A 24297-nucleotide genomic window follows, 5' to 3' on the forward strand; every position below is an offset into this window, starting at 1 on the left:
CTTCATATAATTCCACAAACCATGCAAAAGAGCAAATCACTGATTTCAGGGCTCTGATTACCAGTAAGTTGTGCATGGGTCACTAATTGGGCAGACTGAGGGCTCAGAGAGCAGCCACCATATGGCAGAAGAATAGATTTAAGGGTCAACTCATTGCTGCTCTTTCAATCTCTGGGCTAATTGATTTTCTTCTCATCACCCCCTTCCATGATCCCCCTTAGAGAGGGAGACCACGTTTCATGGTTGTTTAAGCTACTTTGCTGATTTGGGGTGGCTGTGCTCTCCTCAGGCCACATGGCATAGCTGTTAAGTGTCACTGACAAGACCAAAGTGGCACAGAAGAAATGCCTTGACTTGGCTATAAAACTTGCCCTGCTGTCTGAAAGGTGATGAAAATCCTTTGTAAGAGTACCTATTTAATAATGCAAGTTTATATGATGAAACAAAAAAGATACATGAAAACTTTACATGATAATACACTGCCACTTGATGCTCATGCATGTGAATTAGAGCCAGTCTAGATTTCCATGTCTTACCATGACTCAGACAGAAAGTAGAATGGATTAGCTGATAAAAATAGGAAACCCGTCATAGCTCTGAGAAAAAACAGTCGATAGAGACAGATTAGGATAATAGTGAGAACAATATAGATCACAACAAATCAACTAACTCTTGGATGGTGATATCACCACTCAGCAGCTGCATCCTAATTTATGAAAAGCATGCATCATGCATTTATCATGTTTCCATTTCCTCTCCATTTGTTGAATGCAGTTAAGCAGTGTGACTGATTGATTCACCCTTATGGACAGTAAAGATTAAGAGGATGACAAATCAGCACTTGCTTACACAGCGCCTGGTGCTAATCTTCTTGTCTTCCCTCAGAGAGCCCCCAGACGACACAAGGCTCACACATTCATTCTTCCTGAGGGAAAGACAGTCAGAGAGAAGAAAGGTGGCAAACTACTTCTGTAACTCCACTGACCTTCTGTTACATCAGGACCTACCAGACCAGGACATCAACACAGAACCAGCAACCTCAAGCATCCCAGCGGTTACACTCTCAGGAAGTTACATCACAACAATCAGCCTTGGTGGAAAGAACAAAAAAATTACGTACTTTTGTTTTGAGGAACATTGTGATGTGTTGTGACTTGTCGTGAAAAATTGCTTTGACTCAGTTGGACAACAGCAAAGAGGACAGCTTTGTACAGGAGGACAAATCATTCTGGGAATAATCTCTCATTTGCATAAAAAAATCTACTGAGGCGTTCAGGTAACTTGCATCTTAAAATGGAGGACATGTCCAGATTCAACGAGTTAACTTCAGAAAACTCTAAGGATTCAATACAACACACCACAGACGGGATTCAAACAGGTGAGCCAGCAACTATAGCCTACATTAGATTTTAAGAACACTTTGGCAAGAAAAAAAAAATCTTGCTGCAAATGTCATTGCATAGTACTTGTCAAACTAATCATGTCAGTAATGTTAAGCGTTCACTCATGTTATCTGTTGCATGCAGCTAAAACTCCAGCACCAGGGAAAGCACCTGGCCAAGGCCTGCTTTGTAAAGTGTGTGCTGACTCAAGCAGCGGTAAACACTATGGCATCTATGCTTGCAATGGCTGCAGCGGCTTCTTCAAGCGCAGTGTGAGGCGAAGACTCATCTACAGGTGAGGAGGAGGAAGCAGAGTGATTTTACACACTGGTCTGCAAACACAACTGTTGATCCTAGTAGGACAGTGCTCAGGACTTGGGAAGAAAACAGCTTGTACAACAAGAATATTGTTTATGTCAATATCACAGGTGTCAGGCTGGAACTGGCATGTGCCCTGTTGACAAGGCTCATCGCAACCAATGCCAAGCTTGTCGACTGAAGAGATGCCTCCAAGCTGGCATGAATAAAGATGGTGAGTGAGAGAAAGTCTAAATTAGCCCCTTATTGAAAATGTTTTAATGGCAATAAGTCTGTAGATTATACATACTTTGTGATTCCTATCTCCTTAGCTGTGCAGAATGAGCGTCAGCCACGGAGCACAGCACAGGTCAGTCTAGACTCTTTAAAAGTGGACTCTCAGGAGGAACACCTGGCCACGACACGGGAGACGATCTCCTCTGCCCCCTACTCATCAGTTACCAGCAGACCACTGGTCAGTTCGTCCATCACCCCTCCTGCCACACAGCCCTGCAGTAGCCCCAAGAACAACCACCGCTTTATGGTCAGCCTGCTGACTGCAGAGACTTGTGCTAAACTGGAACCGGAGGATGGTGAGATCATTCATGCGTATATGAACACAAATATGCATCCACTCAAATATGTGGTCAGATATGGACCAATCATTCATTGTAGCCTACTTTGGTTGCTGATAGTTGGGCTTTGCTCCAAACCATTTTACACAAGTTTAGAATCGTCTGCTGACCTGATGCATTAAGCTGCATCGATCTGGTATTCAGAGTAGCCTGAGCATTTGTCTGACGTTTTTTTCTCTGTGGTTTGCAGTGGAAGAGAATATTGATGTGACGACTAATGAGCCAGACAGGGAGAGGACCCCCTCAGACTGTTGCTTGCTCCCATACAACTCCAGCTGTCCAGAGAACGTGTATGAGACATCGGCACGTCTCCTCTTCATGTCTGTCAAGTGGGCAAAGAACCTGCCAGTGTTTTCTCACCTGCCGTTTCGAGACCAGGTGAGACTCATTCACTTGTGTTTTTGTGGATTCACACCACATTCACAACATCTACACCTGGAAATCTATGAAACGCTTAGGCTCATGGGTGAGACTGATAGATATGTTTTCCTGTTATCAACAGGTGATTCTGCTAGAGGAAGCCTGGAGTGAGATGTTTCTCCTGTGTGCGATCCAGTGGTCTCTACCCCTGGACAATTGTCCTCTCCTGTCTCTGCAAGATCTTTCCCCTGCCCAGCAGTCCAAGGCTGGCCCCCCAACATCTGACCTGCGCATCCTGGAAGAGGTCTTCAACCGCTTCAAGGCCCTGGCTGTTGACCCAACCGAGTTTGCCTGCCTAAAGGCCATTGTCCTCTTCAAGCCAGGTAACTTATCTTTAATTCTTCCAAAAACTGGTGTTTAGTGGTGAGAGGCTAGTGTTACTGATGTGTGCTCTTTGACTCCCTGGAGCAGAAGTCCGTGGTCTCAAAGACCCAGAGCAGGTGGAGAACCTGCAGGACCAGTCACAGGTGTTGCTGGGCCAGCACATCCATTCAGTATACCCCAGTCAGAATGCCAGGTAAGCCTACTGAAACCTTCTGAATCTGAAATTGCTTTTTTTTTTAAACTGCCATGTAAATAGCAGAATAAAAACAGAAATTTTTACTATCCTTTGCTCTTGCCCATCAAGGTTTGGGAGACTGCTACTGCTGCTACCATCCCTCCACTTTGTGAGCACAGAGAAAATAGAGCAGCTGTTCTTTCACAGGACCATTGGCAGCACACCCATGGAGAAGCTGCTGTGTGACATGTTCAAAAACTAAACAAGCCCCAAGGAATGCTAAATGAAGCTGGCACTCACGCAACATGTTATCTTGTTGTATAAAATCCATTTTGTACATATTTATATGAAAGTTGTGATTTCTCCCATTTGCAGAGATAATTAAAGCTGATACTACTTTTTTTGCTCAATGATTATCACAGTTTACTTTGTATTACAGTTTTGTTACTGCTTCTGCTAAATTAAAAAAACAAAATAAATAAAGTGTCAGTATTTCATAGTAAGAAACAGCATTTGTCTCATTATTTGAAAATGTTAATGAAAATGTAATGAATTTGTACTAAATGTGTATATAAATAACTTTCATTTGACATATTTATCCATCTCTGGTTTACTTTTTATATGTGTGACAAAATTGTGAATTGTGAAGATGAAAATGGAGAAACAAAGAAAAAAAAAAGGTCTGTCTACAGAGATTGCTGTTATTATTCATTGTAACAATGAAAGTAATAGTCCAGTTACTGGTGAAAATTTGTAATCAAATGTAGTGATCATTTTATGGCATTCAGCCCCATCGACTAATATATATCCTCATGCTCAGCACTCGCCCTCGCTGGCCAAAAGGCTGTAGCCTATTTTACACAGTTTATTTCTCTCTCACAGCAGTCAGGGGTCGGCTTTGCTCGGGACATCCCGAAAAAATAGGAATTGTTTAATTTCACTGTTATTACATTCCTTAGAGGACATATGGTTTGATTCTCCAAACATACTGAAGAGACCAACAAAAAAAATCTGAAATTGGGTCTTGCACACAAAATACAGCAGATGGCAGTACAGCGCAAATTTAACGTTGACGTTCAACCCGAGCACAGTAAACACCACGAAGAAGAAAAGAAGCAAACACGGAAGAGACGTCGGGCAACAGCCAGTTCCCAGCTGCAATTCTTTGATTTTAGTAACTTTTCATGGCTTGACGAGTTAGTGCAGCCATGCAGTATTTTACCGACAACTGTTAAATAGAAGCGATGTTAGCAGGATTTCCAAAATGAAGTGGATATTTTAAGGAACGAAGGTTAATTTCACCTGACAATGTTTAGCAAGTCGCCCAACGTTAGCCACCACCAGTATCAGCCCCTTCCGCAGCGAGACTCCATGAAAAGTAGTCCCGGGCTGTTTGTGGGATCTGAGGGCTTTAACGCTACACAAGCCAACTACCACAAGGGACATTCATTTGACTACATCCCTAAAATCACTGAGAACGATTTCACCGGTAGGTAACTTGAAGTATAAGCAAAGGTTTTGTGGTCAGTTCGGGCTAACGACGGTGGGTTTTGACTTAATTATCAAATGAGCCTCAGTTAATCAAAACAAAGAGACTGTCATCCCTACCAGTTTCTCTGTTGAACTCCGGGTGGAAGAAATTCTTGACTTTGACATGTTTACAATGAACACATGGCTTTAGCAAACACATGTGTGACTACTGTTAACTATAACAAATTGTTTATTGTTTATTATAAGGATACCCATTAGTTGACATTATGACCACGAGCGCCCAAGACCACATTACACGGTATACATAGACATTCTTATTGACAAAACGTATTTGGCTTCATTCTTACAGATACCTCCCAAGGATGGCTGTCCTGGATTTGCAACATGATTGTCATTGTCCTGGTGTACATCTGCACCTTTATAACCTTTCCTATAACAGGATGGTTTGTGCTCAAGGTAAGATGAAAACAGCCTCTGTATCAAGCCGCTCCTATGCAATCACTGCTCACTAATTAGACCAGTCATAACAAATTATTTCTGATCTTGTTTGCAGACGGTTCCTAACTACCAGAGGATAGTTGTGTTTCGTTTGGGCCGGGTTTGTCCTCCGAAGGGTCCTGGCATTGTCCTCGTGCTGCCCCTTATTGACCAGTGGCAGAAGGTGGACCTGCGCACCCGTGCTTTCAACATCCCTCCCTGTCAGGTACATCATCAGGCAGTGCTTGTCTTCATTACGGTCAGCTATTCTGATGGATAGCTATTTGAGGTCACTGAAAAAGTGGAGCGCAGTTATGTTCATGAAGCCACAAAAATCTTTAATTGTTTCCAGCTGGGAGGGAAGTGTGTAAAAACCTCAGGCTTTACACATGAGCAACAGCAAGCATGGGAATCAAACTGTTGTGTCAACGTACAATGATTCTTGGAGAAGTGAGCAGAGGACTCAGTGCTACTCATGTTCTACAGGCACTTAAATCAGTATATTTATTTATTTACTAATTTATTTAACCAGAAATCATTCCTCATTTTAAGCGCAGACTGAATATATAAGGCTTCTTATTTCTGTTGGGTGAGTGTGTTCTAATTTTTCCTAGAGGTGGCACTGTTGCTGCACAGTTTTGAAATCAGGGAGGGTAAACGGCACTGGGAGTGTTCAGAAATGGTGTCCAGCAGCATTTTTCTCTGCTGAATGATGGTGGATAACTAAAGAATGTACTTTTGCTTGTTTTCCTTTTTGAATATCCCTTATTTAATCATCCATTCACAGACAATCAATCCAGATTTGCTCTTAAGCAGTAGGACTTTGAATATGTTTATGAGTCAAAATGTGGTAGGATCTTTGCCCTCATGATTTACATATTTGACTACAAACTTTTGTCTCCTATAGAAAAAAAAATAGTGGCTTAAGATGTTTGGTATCACAGCAACAAGGTTTATCATAAGTATAAGCCTCTCCTCTTGCATTTGTAGCAATTTCTTCAGTTTCTTAACGGCGCTAACACATTACTGTGAGCTGCATGTGAACTTTAATTTCAACATTAAACAGTGAATTTACTCAGCCAGTACTGTTTACGAACTGAAGAAAAGGGAGATGTCTCCTGATTTACTAGTGATTCTTTCAAATCCATTCCAGAGCAACTAACCTTCCTTGTACTATCTATCTATCTATCTATTGTACAGTTCTAGTGAATCTTAAGTCACCAGTATTGGTAATAGATCTAAATAAATGTAATAGTCTTGTAAAATATTGAAATGGTGTGTTGCTAGGTGACTACACGGGACGGAGGTGTGTTGTCAGTGGGAGCAGACATCCAGTTCAGGATCTGGAACCCAGTCATGTCAGTGGTGTCTGTCCAGGACCTCAATGCCTCAACCAGGCTGACAGCACACAATGCTTTGACACACAGCCTGGGTAAGAAGACTGTCAGGGAGATCCAGACTGAGAGAGTCAAACTGGGAGAACATCTCGGGGTGAGACAACTGTCACTCTAGTTTTTTATTGCCTTATTACATTATATGTTAAACATTTCAAACTACTATTCATACAAACATACATATTATGTCTTTACAGATGGACATCAATGAGATGACGCGGGCCTGGGGGCTGGAGGTAGACAGGGTAGAGCTTACCTTGGGCTCTCTACTAAAACCCCCAGACGACTGCCCTTCAGGACCCGTCATCATGCCGCCCTCTGTACCGGGACTGGAAGGCCTTGCCGGCCCCATTCAGCAGCTGGCTATGCACTTCCTAGGTCAAAGTGGGCTGTCACATCCTCAACGAGGTATTGTAACACACTCAAAGCTCCTTTGATATTATATCTATCTACTACTATAATGTAATTGTAAAAATAATGTAACATGTGCCTTTTGTGTCTCAGAAGACAGTGTGACTTACACAGACGAGCTTAGCAGTGCCTCTCAGGCTGTGGTGGCCATGCCAGGGTCTGTGGAGGAGCTGCTGGGAGCAGTGAAGCTGCTGCTGTCAGAAAATTTGGTCAGCCAAGTGGGAGCCTGCTTCCAGTTTCACATTAGCTCAGAAGATGGACAACATCAGAGTTACTACGTGGATCTGAGCCAAGGTGATGCTTCAATAATAACATGGGGTACAACAGTTACCATAGACTTTTAATTCAGGAGTTTAAGGCTGACTGTGAATGGTAAACAGAATTAAAAGTGTAGCTACAGAAATATCAAATATCTGTTATCCACTGTTATCTCTCTGTGCGTGTGTGTGTGTGCGTGTGCGTGTGCGCGTGTGTACTGTAGGTAGTGGTGCAGCTGGTGCAGGGTCTCCATGCCAGGATCCAGATGTCATCCTAAGTATGAGTGACAGCAACCTGCTGGCGATGTTTGAGGGCAGGCTGCGACCATTTGCTGCTTACACAAGTGGCAGACTGAAGGTGCAAGGAGACCTGAGGACTGCCATGAAGCTGGAGGAACTCATAAAGCTCCTTAGGAAATAGCTGACTGTGTAGGTTTTACAAATGTTATTTATTAAATCATTTATTTTTTACCAGGAAAGTACCTGCCCTTTTTAATGTATGCCTTCAAGCATATGCTGAGACTTTTGGAGAGGCAGGTACTCAATGTGGTAAACGGACATATTAAACCAGATTTTTTAACACCATGGCATGAACTGCTGAGTTAATGTAAAACTTAATGTACAGTGATTGTGAGATCTGCTGCTGCTTTGGAAAATATTTGGCAATTAAGTGTACATGCAGTTTAGCGGGACTGAATGCAGCGAAACATTAAACGGAAACACCAAAGCTCTTTTAAAAGAAAGATTTTGTTATTACAGACCACACCTGCTTGTTGCCTTAGGTCGACAATATTAGCCCAGTGAGGTAGCAGACTTGTTCTAAGCCATGTAAAAGTTACACAACAACAAGAACAACAACAACGATAAGTATTAGACTTTTATTATTGCTACTATTATTAATTTTATTTGGTCCAGAATGTCATCTTAGCCAAAGAGATCAAAGTAGTGGCTGCTGTAGTCAAACCTGTCTGCATGTGCTTGACCTTGATTAGGCCGCCTTGGCCTTGTCCTCCTTCATAAATTAAAGCAAATACCTTTTTTACACTTAGACAACAACTCTGAAGGTCTTAGAGCCCAAATCCTTTTAGAGATATGATAATACACATACAACTGCTCAGACAACACAAAGTCAAACTGTCATACTTAAAATCATACTTTTTCCTGTGAAGTGATTGAGTTAGAGCAAAATCAAAATAACCTATTCACTAAAACTGTACAGATACAACGTGTTGTGCTCTGTTGGGCTACTATGTTTAAAGAGCCTTGATCGGGACAGTGAGGAGGGCTGACTTGGACCAGCCTCCTTTTGCACCAGATGTCCCTGGGAGAGACAGAGTAGCTGTTCGAGGAAGAGCAGAGGGAGCATTTTTGTCGCTGGAATGGCCAGGTGGAGTGTGTGGCGCAGCCCCGGGGCCCTGCTCCTGACCTTGAGAGCAGGGCTGCCAACATCTGGTGTGCGCAGCAGCAGCAGCAGCATGCCAGTGGCCAGACAGGCTTACCCAGAAAGCAACAGGTTTGTAAAGCCCTTCAGTGAGATTCCCGGGCTATGGAGGAACGGGGTGGCCAACTTGTACAATTTCTGGAAACTGGATGGCTTTAAGAATCTTCACCGCATCATGCTGCATAACTTCAACACTTTTGGACCCATTTACAGGTATGGAAACCCAGGAAATTTCCAGGAAGATTAAGAATACAATAAGGATACAATAACTACTGTTAGCAACTAAATCTGATGCCCTACTGTCTGTAAGTGTCTTAAATGAATAAATGCCTATGGTAATGAAGAAAATAATTTATGATTTTCGCCACACAGAAAAACACAACTTTGAGCTTGCACTATCTAAGTAGTTTGATAGATAGAGTTACATATCTATCTTTTCTGGTGTAAATACAAACATTAATTTCCTCCTGAAAAATGTGCCTCTGACCCATAAATTGCAAGGTGAACTCACCTGAATGCAAATAACTAATAGCAATTCTTCTTTTTCCTCTTCTTCTGTCTCTGGAAAACAGAGAGAAAATAGGTTATTACGAAAGTGTGAATATCATAAATCCTGAGGATGCAGCTGTCCTTTTCAAAGCAGAGGGCTACTATCCTAAAAGGCTTAAAGTTGAAGCCTGGATAGCATACAGAGACTACAGGAACCTGAAATATGGAGTTTTGCTCAAGTATGTGTTGTCTCAAGCATTTTTCATTTGTATAAATTTTGCCTGACCATTATTCTGAAACACCTTGGAGTTTAAATACTGTTAGACAGAAGGCTCTGCAGCCTACCTACTTTACATCCTATCTTTCAACAGGAACGGAGAAGACTGGCGATCAAACAGAGTGGTTCTCAACAAGGAGGTGATCTCCCCGAAGGTGCTGGGGAACTTTGTGCCTTTGCTGGATGAAGTGGGCCAGGATTTTGTGGTCCGAGTTAATAAAAAGATAGAGCGAAGTGGTCAGAACAAATGGACCACTGACCTTTCTCATGAACTCTTTAAATATGCACTGGAATGTAAGATTGCCCTTCATCACGCCCACAGTGGGGTCCAAAAGTCTGAGTCCACAACCAAGAAGTCTTGCCATCATTGGTCAAAAACTACCATCTTTAGTCAAGTGATATTCCTCAAATAAGATGATTGAAATTTATAAATAAAAAAAGCAATATAGGGTTGAGCTTCTTGCAGAATTTCAGTGTAGGTGATCATGTGTTGTCAAGTCAGTAGGCAAAACATCCCCACATATGAATATTTGCAGGTCCACGGTTGACTGTTGGTTTTCTGCACTGTTGCATGAACCTCTCATGCAGCGGTTGGGCCACATTAGCTCTCTTGACTGCCACTATAAGTTCAAGCTTTGACTCACTTGTGAGACTTTCATTTTGCCTTTAAAAGTGAATTTTTTGTCATTGTTTGGTTCATGTTAAATGTCTCGACTGGCTCTGTTGTCTAAGAAGTTGCTTGGGAACTGTTACTGTCCCATTAAGGCTGTATCCAAAAAGTTGTCTCTTGATGGTGGGATGTTCTATGTCCTGTTTTTTTTTTTGTTTTTTTTTATCTTTGATGCAGACGCTGTTCTGTGTTGTTAAGATGCTCAGCTGATACACTGGCCTTTGGTATCAGTTTAACATCGGTCACTATTGGTCTTGCTTTGGATGAAGATTACTTGATTTCTTAAAACAACTTGGCTGCAAACAGCGTCACTAAGCAGAATGTTAATTTAATCGATATTTGGTATAAGTTGTATGAGATTAAAAACAATTCACATTGTATTTAGGAACATAGATGTGGTAATGTTTGATTGAAATATATGGCGTGACAACAGTCAAGAAAACCTCACAAATGTGCCAACAGAAAAAAAAATGATTTGCATAATTTCCCAATACCATATTTTTGAATAAGACCTATAAACTGAGTAAAATAATTAGTGTTGTTTTTGATTAAGGCTGTGAACATTTCTTGGTAGAGGACTCAATTTTGGACACAACTGTGTATTTTAGAGAAGAATTTATTTAATCTTTCTCTCACTGTGTAGGCAGATGTAGTTGCTGATACAGCTTCAGTCTGCGTCTCACCTTTGCTTTGTTCTGTGCAGCGGTGAGTTCAGTGCTGTACGGTGAGCGTCTGGGTTTGATGCTGGACTACATTGACCCTGAGGCTCAACATTTCATTGACTGCATCACCCTCATGTTCAAAACTACCTCACCTATGCTGTACATTCCCCCGGGCCTGCTAAGAGTGACTGGAGCCAAGGTGTGGCGGGACCATGTGCAGGCCTGGGATGGCATCTTCAGCCACGGTAGGATCTAACAAGTCTGGGAACAGTTAATAAATTATGTTTTCATGCATCAACACAACTCTCCCCTGAGATACCACCTCAGCCACTTGATTATCACATTTTGTGTTATTCCTGGAATATTTGGTGTAGTTTTATGTTTCATTTACGGTCCTTTGGCTTACCAGCGGACCGATGCATCCAGAACATCTACAGGCAGTTACATCAGGAAAGAGGCACTCCAAAGAAATACCCAGGAGTCCTGGCTAGCCTGCTCATGCTGGACAAGCTGGCCATTGAAGACATCAAGGCCAGTGTCACTGAGCTGATGGCTGGAGGAGTAGATACGGTACAGTACACACTAAAACTGTGCATACAAACAATTCTTTTTAATATGATAGACATGATACTCGCTCTTTGCGACTGTAACAGGCTGACTTTTTATAGCTGTGAATACCTTGTATATTTCAGACCTCCATAACTCTGCTGTGGACGCTGTATGAGTTGGCCAGACATCCCAACCTCCAGGAGGAGCTGAGGGCCGAGGTGATCGCTGCCCGGGCTGAAAGTCAGGGAGACATGATGGAGATGCTGAAGCGAGTCCCTTTGGTCAAAGGAGCACTGAAGGAAACACTGAGGTGAGAGAACTGTAGCACAGGTGGCGTGTGTACTAATAATACAGCAATTATCTTACTTGAATTTGTTTGTACTCTGCGAACAAATTTAGAGCTGCCACATCATCAAATGGTTATGTTCCCTCTCTTAGATAATAATACAGTGAATTAGAATTTCCATACTGGAATGTGACACATTAATTTTCTTAATGGGCTATCATGTTTTTTTTTTTTTTTTCTTCCATTCAGTGAAACAAGGCATACCATGTTCAATAGCTCCCACAAATTTCTGCTGTCATTAGTTTGTATCGTGGTATTTGCAATTAAATATAGATATATATTTTTAAATGATTCTACACAGCACTTCAAGGCATGAACTTCTTTATTACTGAGGACATTCATGCCCATTCCACAGCTCAACGTGCATTTTTTAAAAATATATAAATATGTAAGCAAATGGTCAGTCAGTGTTATTACCTTAATTATGTTTTCATCAGGAATATAATTACATAATTGTCTAGGAAACAACACACTTCTTACACATCTGTGCTAATATTTTTTAACCTTCCTAGCTGTGAGGTTAATGACCCTTTTATCATAATTGTAATTGTGCCATTTACATGCATTAACTGTCCTTAAATATAGAATTTTCATTTTCCATCCTCAGGCTGCATCCTGTTGCAGTGAGCTTGCAAAGATACATAACAGAAGACATCATTATTCAGAACTACCACATACCATCTGGGGTAAGGGGGGCAATTAGCCATATACTGGGACAAATAATGTTTTGTGGTTTGATCGCTGTTAGTTATTTATTTGTGTGTGTGTGTGTGTGTGTGTGTGTGTGTGTTTGGTCAGACTCTGGTTCAATTAGGGCTTTACGCAATGGGCAGAGACCCCAAGGTGTTCTTCCGTCCCGAGCAGTACCAGCCGTCCCGCTGGCTGAGGACAGAGAGTCACTACTTCAGGAGCCTGGGCTTCGGCTTCGGCCCACGCCAGTGTCTGGGACGCAGAATAGCCGAGACGGAGATGCAACTCTTCCTCATCCATGTAAGATACACAGAGAAGAAAAGTAGTTCCAAGAAAAAAATTAGGGCACAATTGTAGAGCATCTTCAGTGTGTTTGTGCAATGTCTTCTGTCTTTGCAGATGCTGGAGAATTTCCGAGTGGAGAAACAGCGGCAGGTGGAGGTACAGAGTACGTTTGAGCTCATTCTGTTGCCTGAGAAGCCTATTTTATTGACTCTGAAGCCTCTGCAAAGTAATCGGTGACCAACTTGCCGAGGAAACGGTGATGTGTGTCGAGATACATTTTTGTGTAGTTCCCTCACAGTTAGTGACATAAATGACACCTCTGAACCTTAGACCCTCACTGAGGTCAAGGAAAACTCCCATGGTAATCCCATTAGGAAGATACATGTGCATGAACAAATTACCCCTGTAACTGCAAAATTGGGCAATATATTTATATCACCTAGTGTGTAATGATGAAAATGTGTAGTCCATGTGGGTGCTGTATACATGGAGTAACATGGTGCAAAGTTTTAGTTTCTTAATAATCTACTATATCAACCACTGATAAATAAAAGAATACAATTGAACAAAAAGCATCTTGTTACATGAACATTTATTTTGACAGGTTAATGATTAGATGAAAATGTTTTACTATGAAATTTACTGAAAAGAAACATCTGTGTGTGCTATTTGATCTGGGCCAGCAGTGGTGGAGACGCAGGTCATTTTACCAGATTTCTGCTTTGTCTTTCTGCTTTGCTCATTCTGGAAATCAGACACAGTCCTCTGTAAGAAGCAGAAAGTGTTGGGGAAAATCCGTCTACAGTAGTCTACAACACTGAAGATATTTAGTAAGACAAATGCTGGCAAGTGACCCTGTACTGACCAGAGGAAGATTTTGAAGGGTTGTGGTGGATGATTGAGCAAAACCATGCTTGTGCTCGCTTAGTTTGATCAGCATTTCTTGTTTTTGCCTGCCCCATAATTTAGAGCTGTCCTCCAGCTGTGACACATGCAAACAAACACAAAGCACACAGACAATTATATATTATGTAACTGATAAGTGACTTCATAAGCCTCTGAAAAATATGCAAATCATAATGTTTGAACAGGAGCACCGATTCTCTTTGTATTTCTACCTGAGTCTCCAGCGTTTCCACTCTTGCTTCAGCTTTCTCCAGCTTACTCAGCAAATTCAGTCTCTCCTTGTCTGGCATTGTCTCTGGTATCTGAGAGGGAAATCACACACACAACAATTTCTGATCACCAATGACCGTTTTTTTTTTATTTTTATTTTATTTATTTTTTTTTTTGTGTGTGGAAAATCTCACATGGCAGTAAAACCAGACGTAGCAAAATAAAGACAGCAACTTCTCCATGTGACACTAATAACCTATGGAACTGGATCAAATGAAACATGGTCTAAAAAATATTCCCAGTCCTTGAATCTGATGTTTTTACACCATATCCAAATTACGCTGGTGGAGAAATGGTTTGGTAATGTTTGTACGTTTCTGTACCTGTGCTAAGTGCTGTGCAATGATGGCCGCAGGCTGCTGGCAAATCTTCTCCAGCTCTCCTCTGAGACGAGCGTTTTCTGCTGCCAAGGCAGACTCTGTCTCTTTCCTTTTGCTGTCTGTCTCACCTACACACAGCACGGAGAGATTCCTATTATCCTGGCCTCTCTGAATGTTTGTGAATAGCTGACTTCCTCATTTTAATAAGTCCTCTCACCTCTTTGCTTTTTCACCAGCAGCTTTTTCTCATCGTTCTGTTTTTTCCTCTCTGCAAGTTTGTTATCTAATGCTTTCTCCATATTTTTAATGATCTGACAAACAAGACAGCACAAATGTACATCACATAAGCTGTTATTTATGGGAAGAAAGGTGACACATAGACATTAGTGATAAAAGCATGGCGTGGATAGCGTCTCTAATCGCTGACCTTCTCTTGTTGTTTCACCGTGGCCTCCAAACTCGCAATCTCTGTGTTATGGCTCTGCTGGTGCTGCAGATGGTCCTGTTGTTGCTGGTTGGCTCTCTGAAGCATTAATAGCCTCTTCTCACTGTCATTTTTCTGCATAGCACACACACATAGGGAGGTCAGAATGGAAATGCCTTCAGTGAATTGTCCTCTAGGAATATAAATACACATTGTGTGGGTTGCATATGTGTAAAATGTTTTGCTTTGTCTTCTGACCCTGATCAGCTCATTCTGCAGCTGCTGGATCCTGTCCCTTTGAGAAGCAGCTTTGGCTGTGTCACTGGCCAGCTTGACTTTCAGAGAGGCTTCAACAGAGCAGGGAGACAAAACTTACACAGTAGATTCTGAGTCATGATAATCACTTCTGTCTTTTGTGCAAATTCACACAGACGTTCTTAGGTACAGCAATGTGATGTTTTTTTTGGCGACATTCAAATATGTTTTACTTTGTTATTTATTTGGAAAGAGAAATTTAGAGTCATTTACACCTAAATGTAGAGCGTTTATTTGATCTGTGAACTAAGACACCTGATAAACAGTTTCAATGACTTCACGGTTTCAGAGTAACTAACTTATGTCAAGTCGGACTTTGCATATCTGAGCAGTAATGAACAAAACAGCCATCAGTGAAGCTTATGAAACAGAATGAATTTCCCATTAAGAGGGAATTAAATCCAGTCCCTTTACTTTGAAGCCAACAAAAAGGCTTTTTGAAACATCCTTTTTATTGTAGGTCACAAACTGTCCTTCAGGAGATAAGGGATGTACTATTCACATAGCTTATCAGGGTCCATGGCCTAAATGAGCTGCCTTATCACAGGATGGCACAGCCTGCTGGGGAATGGACACCCAGAAGGATTAACTCTAGCACAAAGTGAACCACCTTACTCTTCACGACTTCCTCTGGCAATGAAATACTCTTACATACATAACAATGTGGACTGAGGGTTTAAACAACTGCAGGCTGCATTCCAAACATTGTTACATTAACCAATAATTGATTAAAATGTAATTGTTAAGCAACGTAAACTGAGTGAACGCATTTCTCCACATTCAAGATGAACTGATTATTTTTAAAATGAACTAAATATCCAATATGTATGAGCAGAAAGAATGTAAATGATTGCCGTTACTTGGATTTGGTTCATCCTCATTGTTGGAGAGAGGTGGTAATGAATGGTTAATATATGGTTGAGTAATCATGGATTAGGGCAGGCGGTAATCTGCTGTGGGCTCACGTTGTACCTAACCGGTCAGCAATCTCAGCCTTGGTCATGACGTCGATGTCAGTGTCATCCAGCAGATCTCGGCCAAGGTCCCGGTGCAGCGACAGATCACTGCGGAGCTGGCTGTTCTCCGCCTCCAAAGTCACCACCTGTGCCCTCAAGCCAAGTATGTCCTCTGCCATCCTGTGCATTGCCGAGCGGTAGTTCTCCACCTCCTGATGATGGAGAGAAATGACCAGTCTCAAATTGGTTGCATATAGTGCTGATAAATGGGAGATTTGATCAAGTTAAAGAGTTCAATGTATTCTCTAAAGTGTAGACCACTGCACAGAGTAACTGACTCTATAGCCAGACAATGAATTTTATAAATCTAATCATGACTGGTGTGAAATTCATTCATTCATTCATTCAAACAGATAAAAGCTGCTGCCTTAACACTGTAATGCCTCAAGGCCAAAATATTAAGTCAGAGTCCCTCAAAAAGCTGAAATTCCGTGAAACATCGTTTTTTCTTGGAAGCAAATTGTCAGAAACAATAAATGTTTTTGGTCTGTCAGTCTTTGATTTTTTTTTTTTTAATCTTTTGATCAAAATTACATATTTCAAGGCACAGTTTTTTTTCCCCTGTAGACTGGATGTGACAAATTTGAGGTCTAATGGTCATATGTGAGCACCACCACTAGATGTCTCCTCAACTCCATATGTTAACAACAAAGCATCAACAGGACATACTCAGTAGGAGACCAAGAAGGCTCTGCACCAAACTGGATTAAGAGGAAAAAAAAAAAAAAAACATGTCACTTTTTTTTATGTCTCAATGACTGATACTGATTTCTCTTGGTTTCCTCAAGCACATGACATGACTGATGCTTTTGGGATGGCACGAAAAGCTGAAACAGCCACGACTTTTAATGCCATACTGCTTGACGCTGCTGTAATCGATTTTCTAAGGTTGGGGTACAATGTAATCATGACTCCAGCTCCTCAAATCCAATGGGACAATAACACCCCATCCTGTCAAGGTCTTTTGTCACGGGAGCTTTATCCGGGGATTTGGGATAAACCCTAATGGTGCATGCATGGAGCCTCCTCCTGTGAAAGGCCATTTATAGAACTGTGGAGGGAAAAAGAAACTGTCATGGCAAACCCATTTACCTACTGAAGAGCGAGACAGAATACAAAAAACAACCTTGAGCTCCTCTAAAACCAGAAAGGAAAGAAAAAAATATTCTTGAAACTCCCTCCATTACCTCTTTCCACAAATATACCTTTTAAAATGTTTTTTTTTTTTTTTTTTTTATCCCTTAGTGAAGACAGTCCATTCCTGGGAATATCGCATAAGCAATTAGAGCTGAGCCCATTATTATACAGCTCCTTCATTATGGCCTTTCTCTGTTTAAGGCATGTGCGTGTTGTCTAGCAGCATGCAGGTGCATTGTTCACTGCTCTGTCACATGCTCCACTCTATCAGCGGGGTCAGTGCGACTAGAAAGACCTGAATGGAGACTGAGAGCGGCGTCCGGCTGAATGCAGGAGGGGGCGTCGACGATTAGGAGATTCCAATCTAGGATGGTGTGGTTGTGGCTCCCGTGGGACACCAGGGGTGAAATTGAGCATCTAATTGAAAGGGCAGGGACAAGGTGACAATCATGACTGTAGATGAGGATGGAGATGGTAGCTCTGCTGGGGGCCCCATAGGCATGATGGGAAGGCGGGCTCCCTATGATAAGTCGAGAAAACTCAAATAAAAAGGGAGTCTCCGTCTCTGCATAGAAATAGAGAGGGTGGCCCTCCCCTGTCTGTGCTTTGGAGACATGAAAGTGGCCTGCCTGTCATGCTGACTGTCGCTTTAGGACAAGAAGGCAGCTGGATTGAAGTGTATGTGTGTGAGTATATACTCATGCATGCAGAGGGACTAGTTTTCAATCAATTATCATAATGCCTGTTGTATATAAATGTGCAGTGTCTCTGTGAAATTGCCCATGTAGGATTCTTTATCTCTGCCTCTCTATCAAATGACTCATTGTGCAAAAATCCATATAAAATGAAACACAACATCCTCATAAACATATGATCTCTGCATGTGTGGCCAATCCCAGAACTGTAACGCTGAATTCAAATGAGTAGTAAAGGAAATTACCAAAATCACCAAAGCATCATGAGAAAATGTCAAGGTTTGCATAAATAATACCCTCCAGACCTTTACCAATAACACAGATATCAGCCTCATCAACACATCACTTCTTGAGTGCAATCAGTCTGTGCAAAATATCAATCTGTTCCAGTAACTGCCATTTTGTCTCCCAGGTTGCGTAGTGCTGAAGCTTAAGAGCAGAAAACCATCTCAGTCAGTCTAAACAGTGATGAGACAGTGAGTATAATAACAACACAGGCATCAGCACTGTGTCTCATCACACTGGCCTTTCCATGGCACTACTCACAATACTAAACATGACAGAGGCAGTGGGCATTAATTTGCATGTACACTCACCTTCGCTTGGAGGTCAGTAATCTCTGCCATTTGCGGGTCATCGTCAAAGTCAGGGAGAGGAGGGCTACAGCATTTTAAAACATTTTACAAACACAAACACCGCCAAGTGTGATCAATATTTGAAAGAAACAATTACTTCGTAGGAATCTTTGGGTTACTCTTCCCAGAGGTAATTCTATGGTTGTCATGCGGAGGAAATGTGACACAATGCATATGTGGCCTTACCGCCTGTGTGGATGATGTACTTGATAGGTTTGGTTCATGTTCAAGTGTTTGCTGCTTTGTGCAGCTTCTGCCTTCTCAGCCGGTCTGTCTGTGGTGTGAAGTTCAGTCTTGGTTGTGTTGAGGAGGCGCTGGTGATGTGCTAGGATCTGTGCCAGGGCATCATGGGATGGGAGGTTATATCCATCCTTCTGGAGCTGTAGAAAATATACTGCCATCAATTAAGCAATCCATCTCCATACTGAGCAATAACAACATTTCCTGCCAGTATTTATAGTGAAAAATGACATGGATCACACACAAAGACAAAAGAATGAACACATTTGACAAATATATGCTGTCAGTTAACAATCTCCTTTTACAATTTGGATGGACTAAATCACCACCATAATATTCTGGCTTCAAGGCATGTTTCCACAGAAAACAATGGCTTTTTTCAAACAAATGGAGCAGCTCTAACCTCTCAGTACTTGTGTATGGCCTATAATACCTCTTCATCTCCTGAATATAGAGGCTGTTACATCATTATGCATAAAACAGCTATGCAGTGGCCACTCTAGTGAGCTCTTGGTCAACAAACTTCTGTATGTATTAGCCTCTTATTTCCACTGCAAACACTGCACATAGAGATACACTGAGGATTGTTGTTGCCTGGTAAACTCACAGTAATGACATGAAAACATATATAGTCTTTATCTGCTTATCTCTCCAGCACAAAAGCACTGCTCTTGTAGTTCCATACTGTCTGTCACAGAGCCTACCTTGATAGCTGCAGGGTTGCAGAGTGGTTTGGTGGTTTTCGAGGCCTTCATCAAACAGAAAATTTCAGAGTCCTTATCAGAGAAATGAATGCATAACTGATGGTGGCTGTGAAAGTTAAGAGCCCTACCATCAAGTGAAAGCAGTCAGGCTGTAACCACAACACAAGCCTTAGCAACTTTTCAGGCCAATGGGAGGAATTGCTTTTATGTGCGAGAACAGAACAGACAGTTTCATGTGGCTTTTTTTTTTTTTTTTCAAATTCAACAGATTAAAACAAACTATTTGGATTTAGCAGTCCTAAATCCCTCTTTTATATTCAGTGTTATGAAAGGAAAATCAAACTTTATCTTTATGCCTGGAAGCAGCTTGTTAAAATCAATGGAATCAAAAGGAGGTCCCTGCTCAGTGAATGCCAGCCCCCAGATGAATACTGTCTTAGGCTCAATAAGCAGATTGATGGGGACTGACTAATGATGTCTTGGTGCCGTGCTGTGCAGCACCTGTGGCTTCTTCTGAGCCTTTATTGCCAGCTTCACTCAACTCAGTGAGGGCCTGTTGTCAAATCATTGTTACTGTGTAAAAGAAATATCATGATTCAGCAACAGTTGAGTGTTTAAAAAATGTTTAAAAACACAATAGATTGGCAGGATGATTTTTGGGCAAAAAAGTGTAAAGGGCTGGTATTTCAAGCAGGCCTACACACTTATTCAATCCATGCAAATCTGTGTAAATCCTGCAATAGCTATGGATCAATACCTCCACTGCCTGGAAATGGATCTGTCTTGTTCATTAGTGCTGAGGGCCAATATAGACAATCACTGATGGCACAGGATCTGATTGAAACTAAATGATAAAAGTGGGGGATGGGAGATGGAGAGAAAGTCAGACTAGAGTCAGCAATGGTCAAAACAAAAACAAAAACAAAAACAAAAACAAAAACAAAAAAACACTCCTTTGCTGACGCCAGTTATAAAAAAAATTCTCCCCTTATGTGTGACCTGCATCTCTTTGCAACAACTGTCTAAGAACATAATGCACTGATGAATATATACAAAAATGGAATGAAAACACCACAAAAATGTATAGAATTGCCCTTTCTTTCACATATGTGGTTTGCAGGCAATGTTTTATTGTACACATATTGCTGGAATGACATGCAAAACAACATAACCAACCAAGTGAAACAAACAAAAAAAGAAAATCCTCTCCAACCAAGGGGTATTTTTGACAAAACTCTCCATTCAAGCATGAGCATCTCAAAATTGGATAGTGCTACATCATAGCAGCCTTCCCTCACCCAAAATAGAAAAGTGATTAAAGATTCATAGTTTTCAGTGTTAGGTAGCAACCCTGTCTTCTGCTAATACGCATTCAAACCATGTGCGTGGATATCTCTGTGGCTTAGCATATACAAATCTGAGCCTGTTCAGCATTTAGATAAATATTTTCATTACTGACTGCTTTAATTCATGATAAATAATTCACCGGATCCTTGCAGCTATGTGCTCTGTTAGAAGGCATAATCCCTTCTTTTCCAACGAGGGAAAACCTGTACAAGTGCAAACATATTGCATAGACACACATGGAGTCTAATATCACATTATAATGTAAGATCATGTCTGACAAATTTGCAAAACTCTCATCACAAGCAAAATTATTCATGTTCTCTTATTGTGTTTAGCAGTCACTGCCTTTGTTGAGAATGGAATGGTGAAGGGAATAGGATGCATGTGGTATAAACACACATACAGGACAGAGCAAGGTCCCAGGTTGGCCTGCAGTCGGGGACCTCTGTAAAGCAGCAAATCAGGATTCTGCACACAGCCTGCAAAACGCAGCAAATGGGCTCTTCAGTGGATTGACAGCTCTGTCTCCTGCCACACAGAGCTTCAATTAGCCTGCCAGAACAAGGCAGCTCCCAGGGGCTTTCTCTACCTCCACTCCCTCCTGCCTCCCCTCCACACATTCTACCTTTCCTCCTCTATCCCTTTTGTTTTCATCCGTTCATCTGACCCAGCCCTTCACTCTGTCCTCTTTCCCTGCATTTGACCGCCACTTCTATTCTCAGCTTCCTCCTCTGCTCTACTTTTTTTTCTTTTTTCTTTTTTAAATTGCCATCCCTCCTTTCCTTCCACCCTGCCATGTACCCACTACAGGCCAGGCGGAAATACGAGTGTGCTAATGGAGATGGAGGTAAAAGGGGGTGTTGGGAAGGGGAGGGAACTGAAAGTAACTGAAGCAGAAAAAAAAAAAAAAAAAAAAGGACAAGATGGTTCACACAGCTGGTCTCTTGTTCACCACTGGAATTCAGCCCAGCAGTGGAGGCGGCTTGGTTTTGTCTCTGCACTGCTGCTGTGGATGTTTTCATATCGGCAACCTCAAAAAGGTGTGCTATAAGAGAAACACAATATCTACATAGTTGTGATTTAATGGTACAAGAATGCAATTGTCTATTTTTAGTACTGCAATTATTCAACAGCTGTGAAGAAGGATTGTCTTACAATTAGTACTCACTTAGTTGGGAACAAATGTAGTAAGAAATGGAGATGAGAACAGAGGTGGCTACGGATGGTGATACCACAGAAAACACTTGTAAAAGCTTGCCTGTTAATTTTTATGGCTAATGTAAGCACTGGAAGTATGGCAGGATGAAATTATCAAATTTAGGAATGCAGTTTCAAATCTACAAACCATTTAACAGAATTCAGATCTTTTTCTTGAATGATCTTAGTAGACATACATATATAACCGTGACCACTAACTCTGTCATTCTAACAGCTGCTATAAAACCCATTTGATCTGCATGCTCCTGTCACACAGTTTACACATAGAACAATAAAGGTATTCATTTAATCTAGTGTCAAATTATGTCTGGAAAAACTGTGTCAAATTGGTAATGATTGATCTGCATTAAAGCGACATCAAATAACCTGCAATGACATTAGATGGCATGAAATCAAGTTTCAGGCAATTGTTTGACTGGGATGTGTCGCATGGCACCTAAAAAATTAAATTATTGGACTCCCATGAGAAAATGGCCCGCTGCTTTGTATGTAACCATAACCCTGCCCTGTCAGCGAAATAAAAAGGCATCTGCAGTGAGCTGTTATAAGACTGTGGGTTTTTAAAAAATATGGCATTAGAGAGAGGAGGAGAAAAGAGGAGGGAGCATGTGTCAAGGGCAACGCACAGCCTCGATTCAAGGACGTGTGAGGCTGACAGCCAATGCCACTCCCTGTGTGGTGCACAGTCACAGCAAAGCCAAGGATTATCAGTAAATCAACTTCTGTCAATTACGCTTATGCTGCAGTGAGACCATTGGTGTATAAACAAACAGGGCATGCACATAAAAGCAGGGTCAGCCCTAAGCATAATAAATTGCATAGGTGACCGCCATGAACACCATCTATTCACGGGGCAGTGACAACAATGTGGTGGTGGGGTACAAGGTTCTTAAATTATGACCTCCACATTTTAAACCACCACCTACGTAAACAAAAAAGGTATTTCCAGAATAGTGTTGATTTGCAGGCCACATTCTTGTCACATTTTGTGATACTGAATTACTAGTAAATTAGATTAGACACGTATCAAGGATGTGTTCTCGTGTTGTGTATATCTATACACTGTATACATAAAACTACTACTACTACTACCACTCTTATTACCTGCACCCATGCACCAAATTTAGATAATAAAAGCTTTACATTAAGTCTTAAAACATGTTAAAAAGGACAGGGCAGGAGTTCAGCAGCGGCTCATAATGTCACCTATGTTCTGCATCATATCCCCTCGGATCCCTTATAATTGGCTAATCATAATATTATCTAGAGATGTTTTTACGCTTTAGTGGCCTGGGGGGTTATTTTCAAATTTCATTTTTAATTCTATCATATTGATTCAAAGACTTGAGATGTAATATACTTTCAGGCACCACATAAAACTGACTGTCTCAAATGAGATTTTTAAATATGCTCCTACAATGAATGAAAACAAGCCAGCACCAGCCCATGTAAGTCTGTCACTTAGGAGGAAATATATTGCATCTTTGTGCAATATTTTACATGTTCAAGACTATAGCTTTTCTAATGTTTATATCCTATGCGGACTCCTGATCCTAATCAATCAGCATTTAGTCCCCATGGTACTAGTGCATGAGAATGCTGCCTGGACCCCCCGGCACAGTGAGGCAATCTAAACCCAGCTCTAAAGCCTTGAAAACAGCGGGCTACCCTCCAGGCCACAGTCAGCCACAGCACAGTGGTATCGGTGACTGCCTTTCCCCGCCGGCTTGACATGACCTTTCCAAAATGCTATACAACACAAGCTTAATGACTAACACACCAGTTGACATTTACTGAAGCCTGCGTGTTGTTGAATGGCTCAAAGGAAAATGAAAATGCTTTTGTTGCTTGTAACTAAAAGAGACCCCTGAGAATGAAAGATGTGCAGAGATGTATGAAACTCAAACAGTGTGACATTAGCTGGAGCAAACTCCAAAAACAAACTTTTCAGAGAATTTTGCAAAGTCATGCTATCGACAGTGGGACTTCTGGTGGAAAATCAGAAGATCCAGTGATGTTGCGCCATTGTGACATTTTCCTTGGGAAGCAAATGTGATGATGGTCAACTGAATATAAAGAATTCAGATGAATCGACCATGTTTATGTGCAATAGAGGGCACACCGTACCATGGCTAGGGCTGTGAAAAGGGCGTGAAGATTGATGAGCGAGTGGTAGGCGTGCCTATGGAGTAATACATCATTCCTATTTTGACAGGAGTGTCACAGGATTGGATTTAAATCAGAGGGAAGACAGGGGATCCAATGATGTCAACACCCACCCTCCCCCACACACACCCCTTCTCCTAAAGCACAGGTCTGAGGTCAGGCCATCAGCTGATGTGGTTATAGTGTTCAGGGTGGTGCAGCCACTCTGAGCACCCAATCCCTATCATGGGAC

At 41.5% G+C, this 24297-nt stretch overlaps 4 protein-coding genes across 5 annotated transcripts in view; 3 read left to right on the forward strand and 1 right to left on the reverse strand.

The window, feature by feature from the left end:
* Positions 1–901: 901 nt before the first annotated feature.
* On the forward strand, positions 902–3767 carry nr2e3 (nuclear receptor subfamily 2, group E, member 3). The gene is made up of 8 exons (XM_030053945.1): positions 902–1378; positions 1527–1677; positions 1811–1914; positions 2012–2272; positions 2505–2692; positions 2817–3057; positions 3146–3251; positions 3363–3767. Exons 1-8 carry the CDS (start codon positions 1294–1296, stop codon positions 3493–3495), a joined length of 1269 nt encoding a protein of 422 aa, XP_029909805.1. The 5' UTR covers positions 902–1293; the 3' UTR covers positions 3496–3767.
* A 548-nt stretch (positions 3768–4315) lies between these two features.
* Positions 4316–7994, forward strand: stoml1 (stomatin (EPB72)-like 1). Of its 2 annotated transcripts, none has more exons than XM_030054097.1 (7): positions 4316–4722; positions 5074–5180; positions 5278–5427; positions 6489–6692; positions 6793–7003; positions 7100–7300; positions 7488–7994. In XM_030054097.1, the coding sequence occupies exons 1-7, from the start codon at positions 4542–4544 to the stop codon at positions 7682–7684; spliced, it is 1251 nt and encodes a 416-aa protein (XP_029909957.1). In that variant the 5' UTR covers positions 4316–4541; the 3' UTR covers positions 7685–7994. The 2 variants fall into 2 exon arrangements, with proteins under 2 accessions (XP_029909957.1, XP_029909958.1); XM_030054098.1 differs by having other exon boundaries at positions 7103–7300.
* Positions 7995–8500: 506 nt separating this feature from the next.
* Positions 8501–13233, forward strand: LOC115360914 (cholesterol side-chain cleavage enzyme, mitochondrial). The gene is made up of 9 exons (XM_030054095.1): positions 8501–8917; positions 9277–9432; positions 9565–9764; positions 10844–11047; positions 11212–11372; positions 11495–11661; positions 12305–12383; positions 12496–12687; positions 12787–13233. Exons 1-9 carry the CDS (start codon positions 8643–8645, stop codon positions 12907–12909), a joined length of 1557 nt encoding a protein of 518 aa, XP_029909955.1. The 5' UTR covers positions 8501–8642; the 3' UTR covers positions 12910–13233.
* A 78-nt stretch (positions 13234–13311) lies between these two features.
* ccdc33 (coiled-coil domain containing 33) overlaps positions 13312–24297 on the reverse strand; it is a 45293-nt gene continuing 34307 nt past the window's right edge. The window contains exons 10-19 of the mRNA XM_030053541.1: positions 18577–18770; positions 18352–18415; positions 15880–16075; positions 14851–14939; positions 14596–14727; positions 14386–14479; positions 14172–14296; positions 13791–13880; positions 13538–13654; positions 13312–13437 (exon numbers count right to left, since the gene is read on the reverse strand). Of these exons, the coding sequence (XP_029909401.1) occupies positions 13312–13437; positions 13538–13654; positions 13791–13880; positions 14172–14296; positions 14386–14479; positions 14596–14727; positions 14851–14939; positions 15880–16075; positions 18352–18415; positions 18577–18770 (1227 nt within the window). The remainder of the gene's footprint in view (positions 13438–13537; positions 13655–13790; positions 13881–14171; positions 14297–14385; positions 14480–14595; positions 14728–14850; positions 14940–15879; positions 16076–18351; positions 18416–18576; positions 18771–24297) is intronic.

This window comes from Myripristis murdjan, chromosome 6, assembly GCF_902150065.1.
Source record: "Myripristis murdjan chromosome 6, fMyrMur1.1, whole genome shotgun sequence".
NCBI classification, from domain to species: domain Eukaryota; kingdom Metazoa; phylum Chordata; class Actinopteri; order Holocentriformes; family Holocentridae; genus Myripristis; species Myripristis murdjan.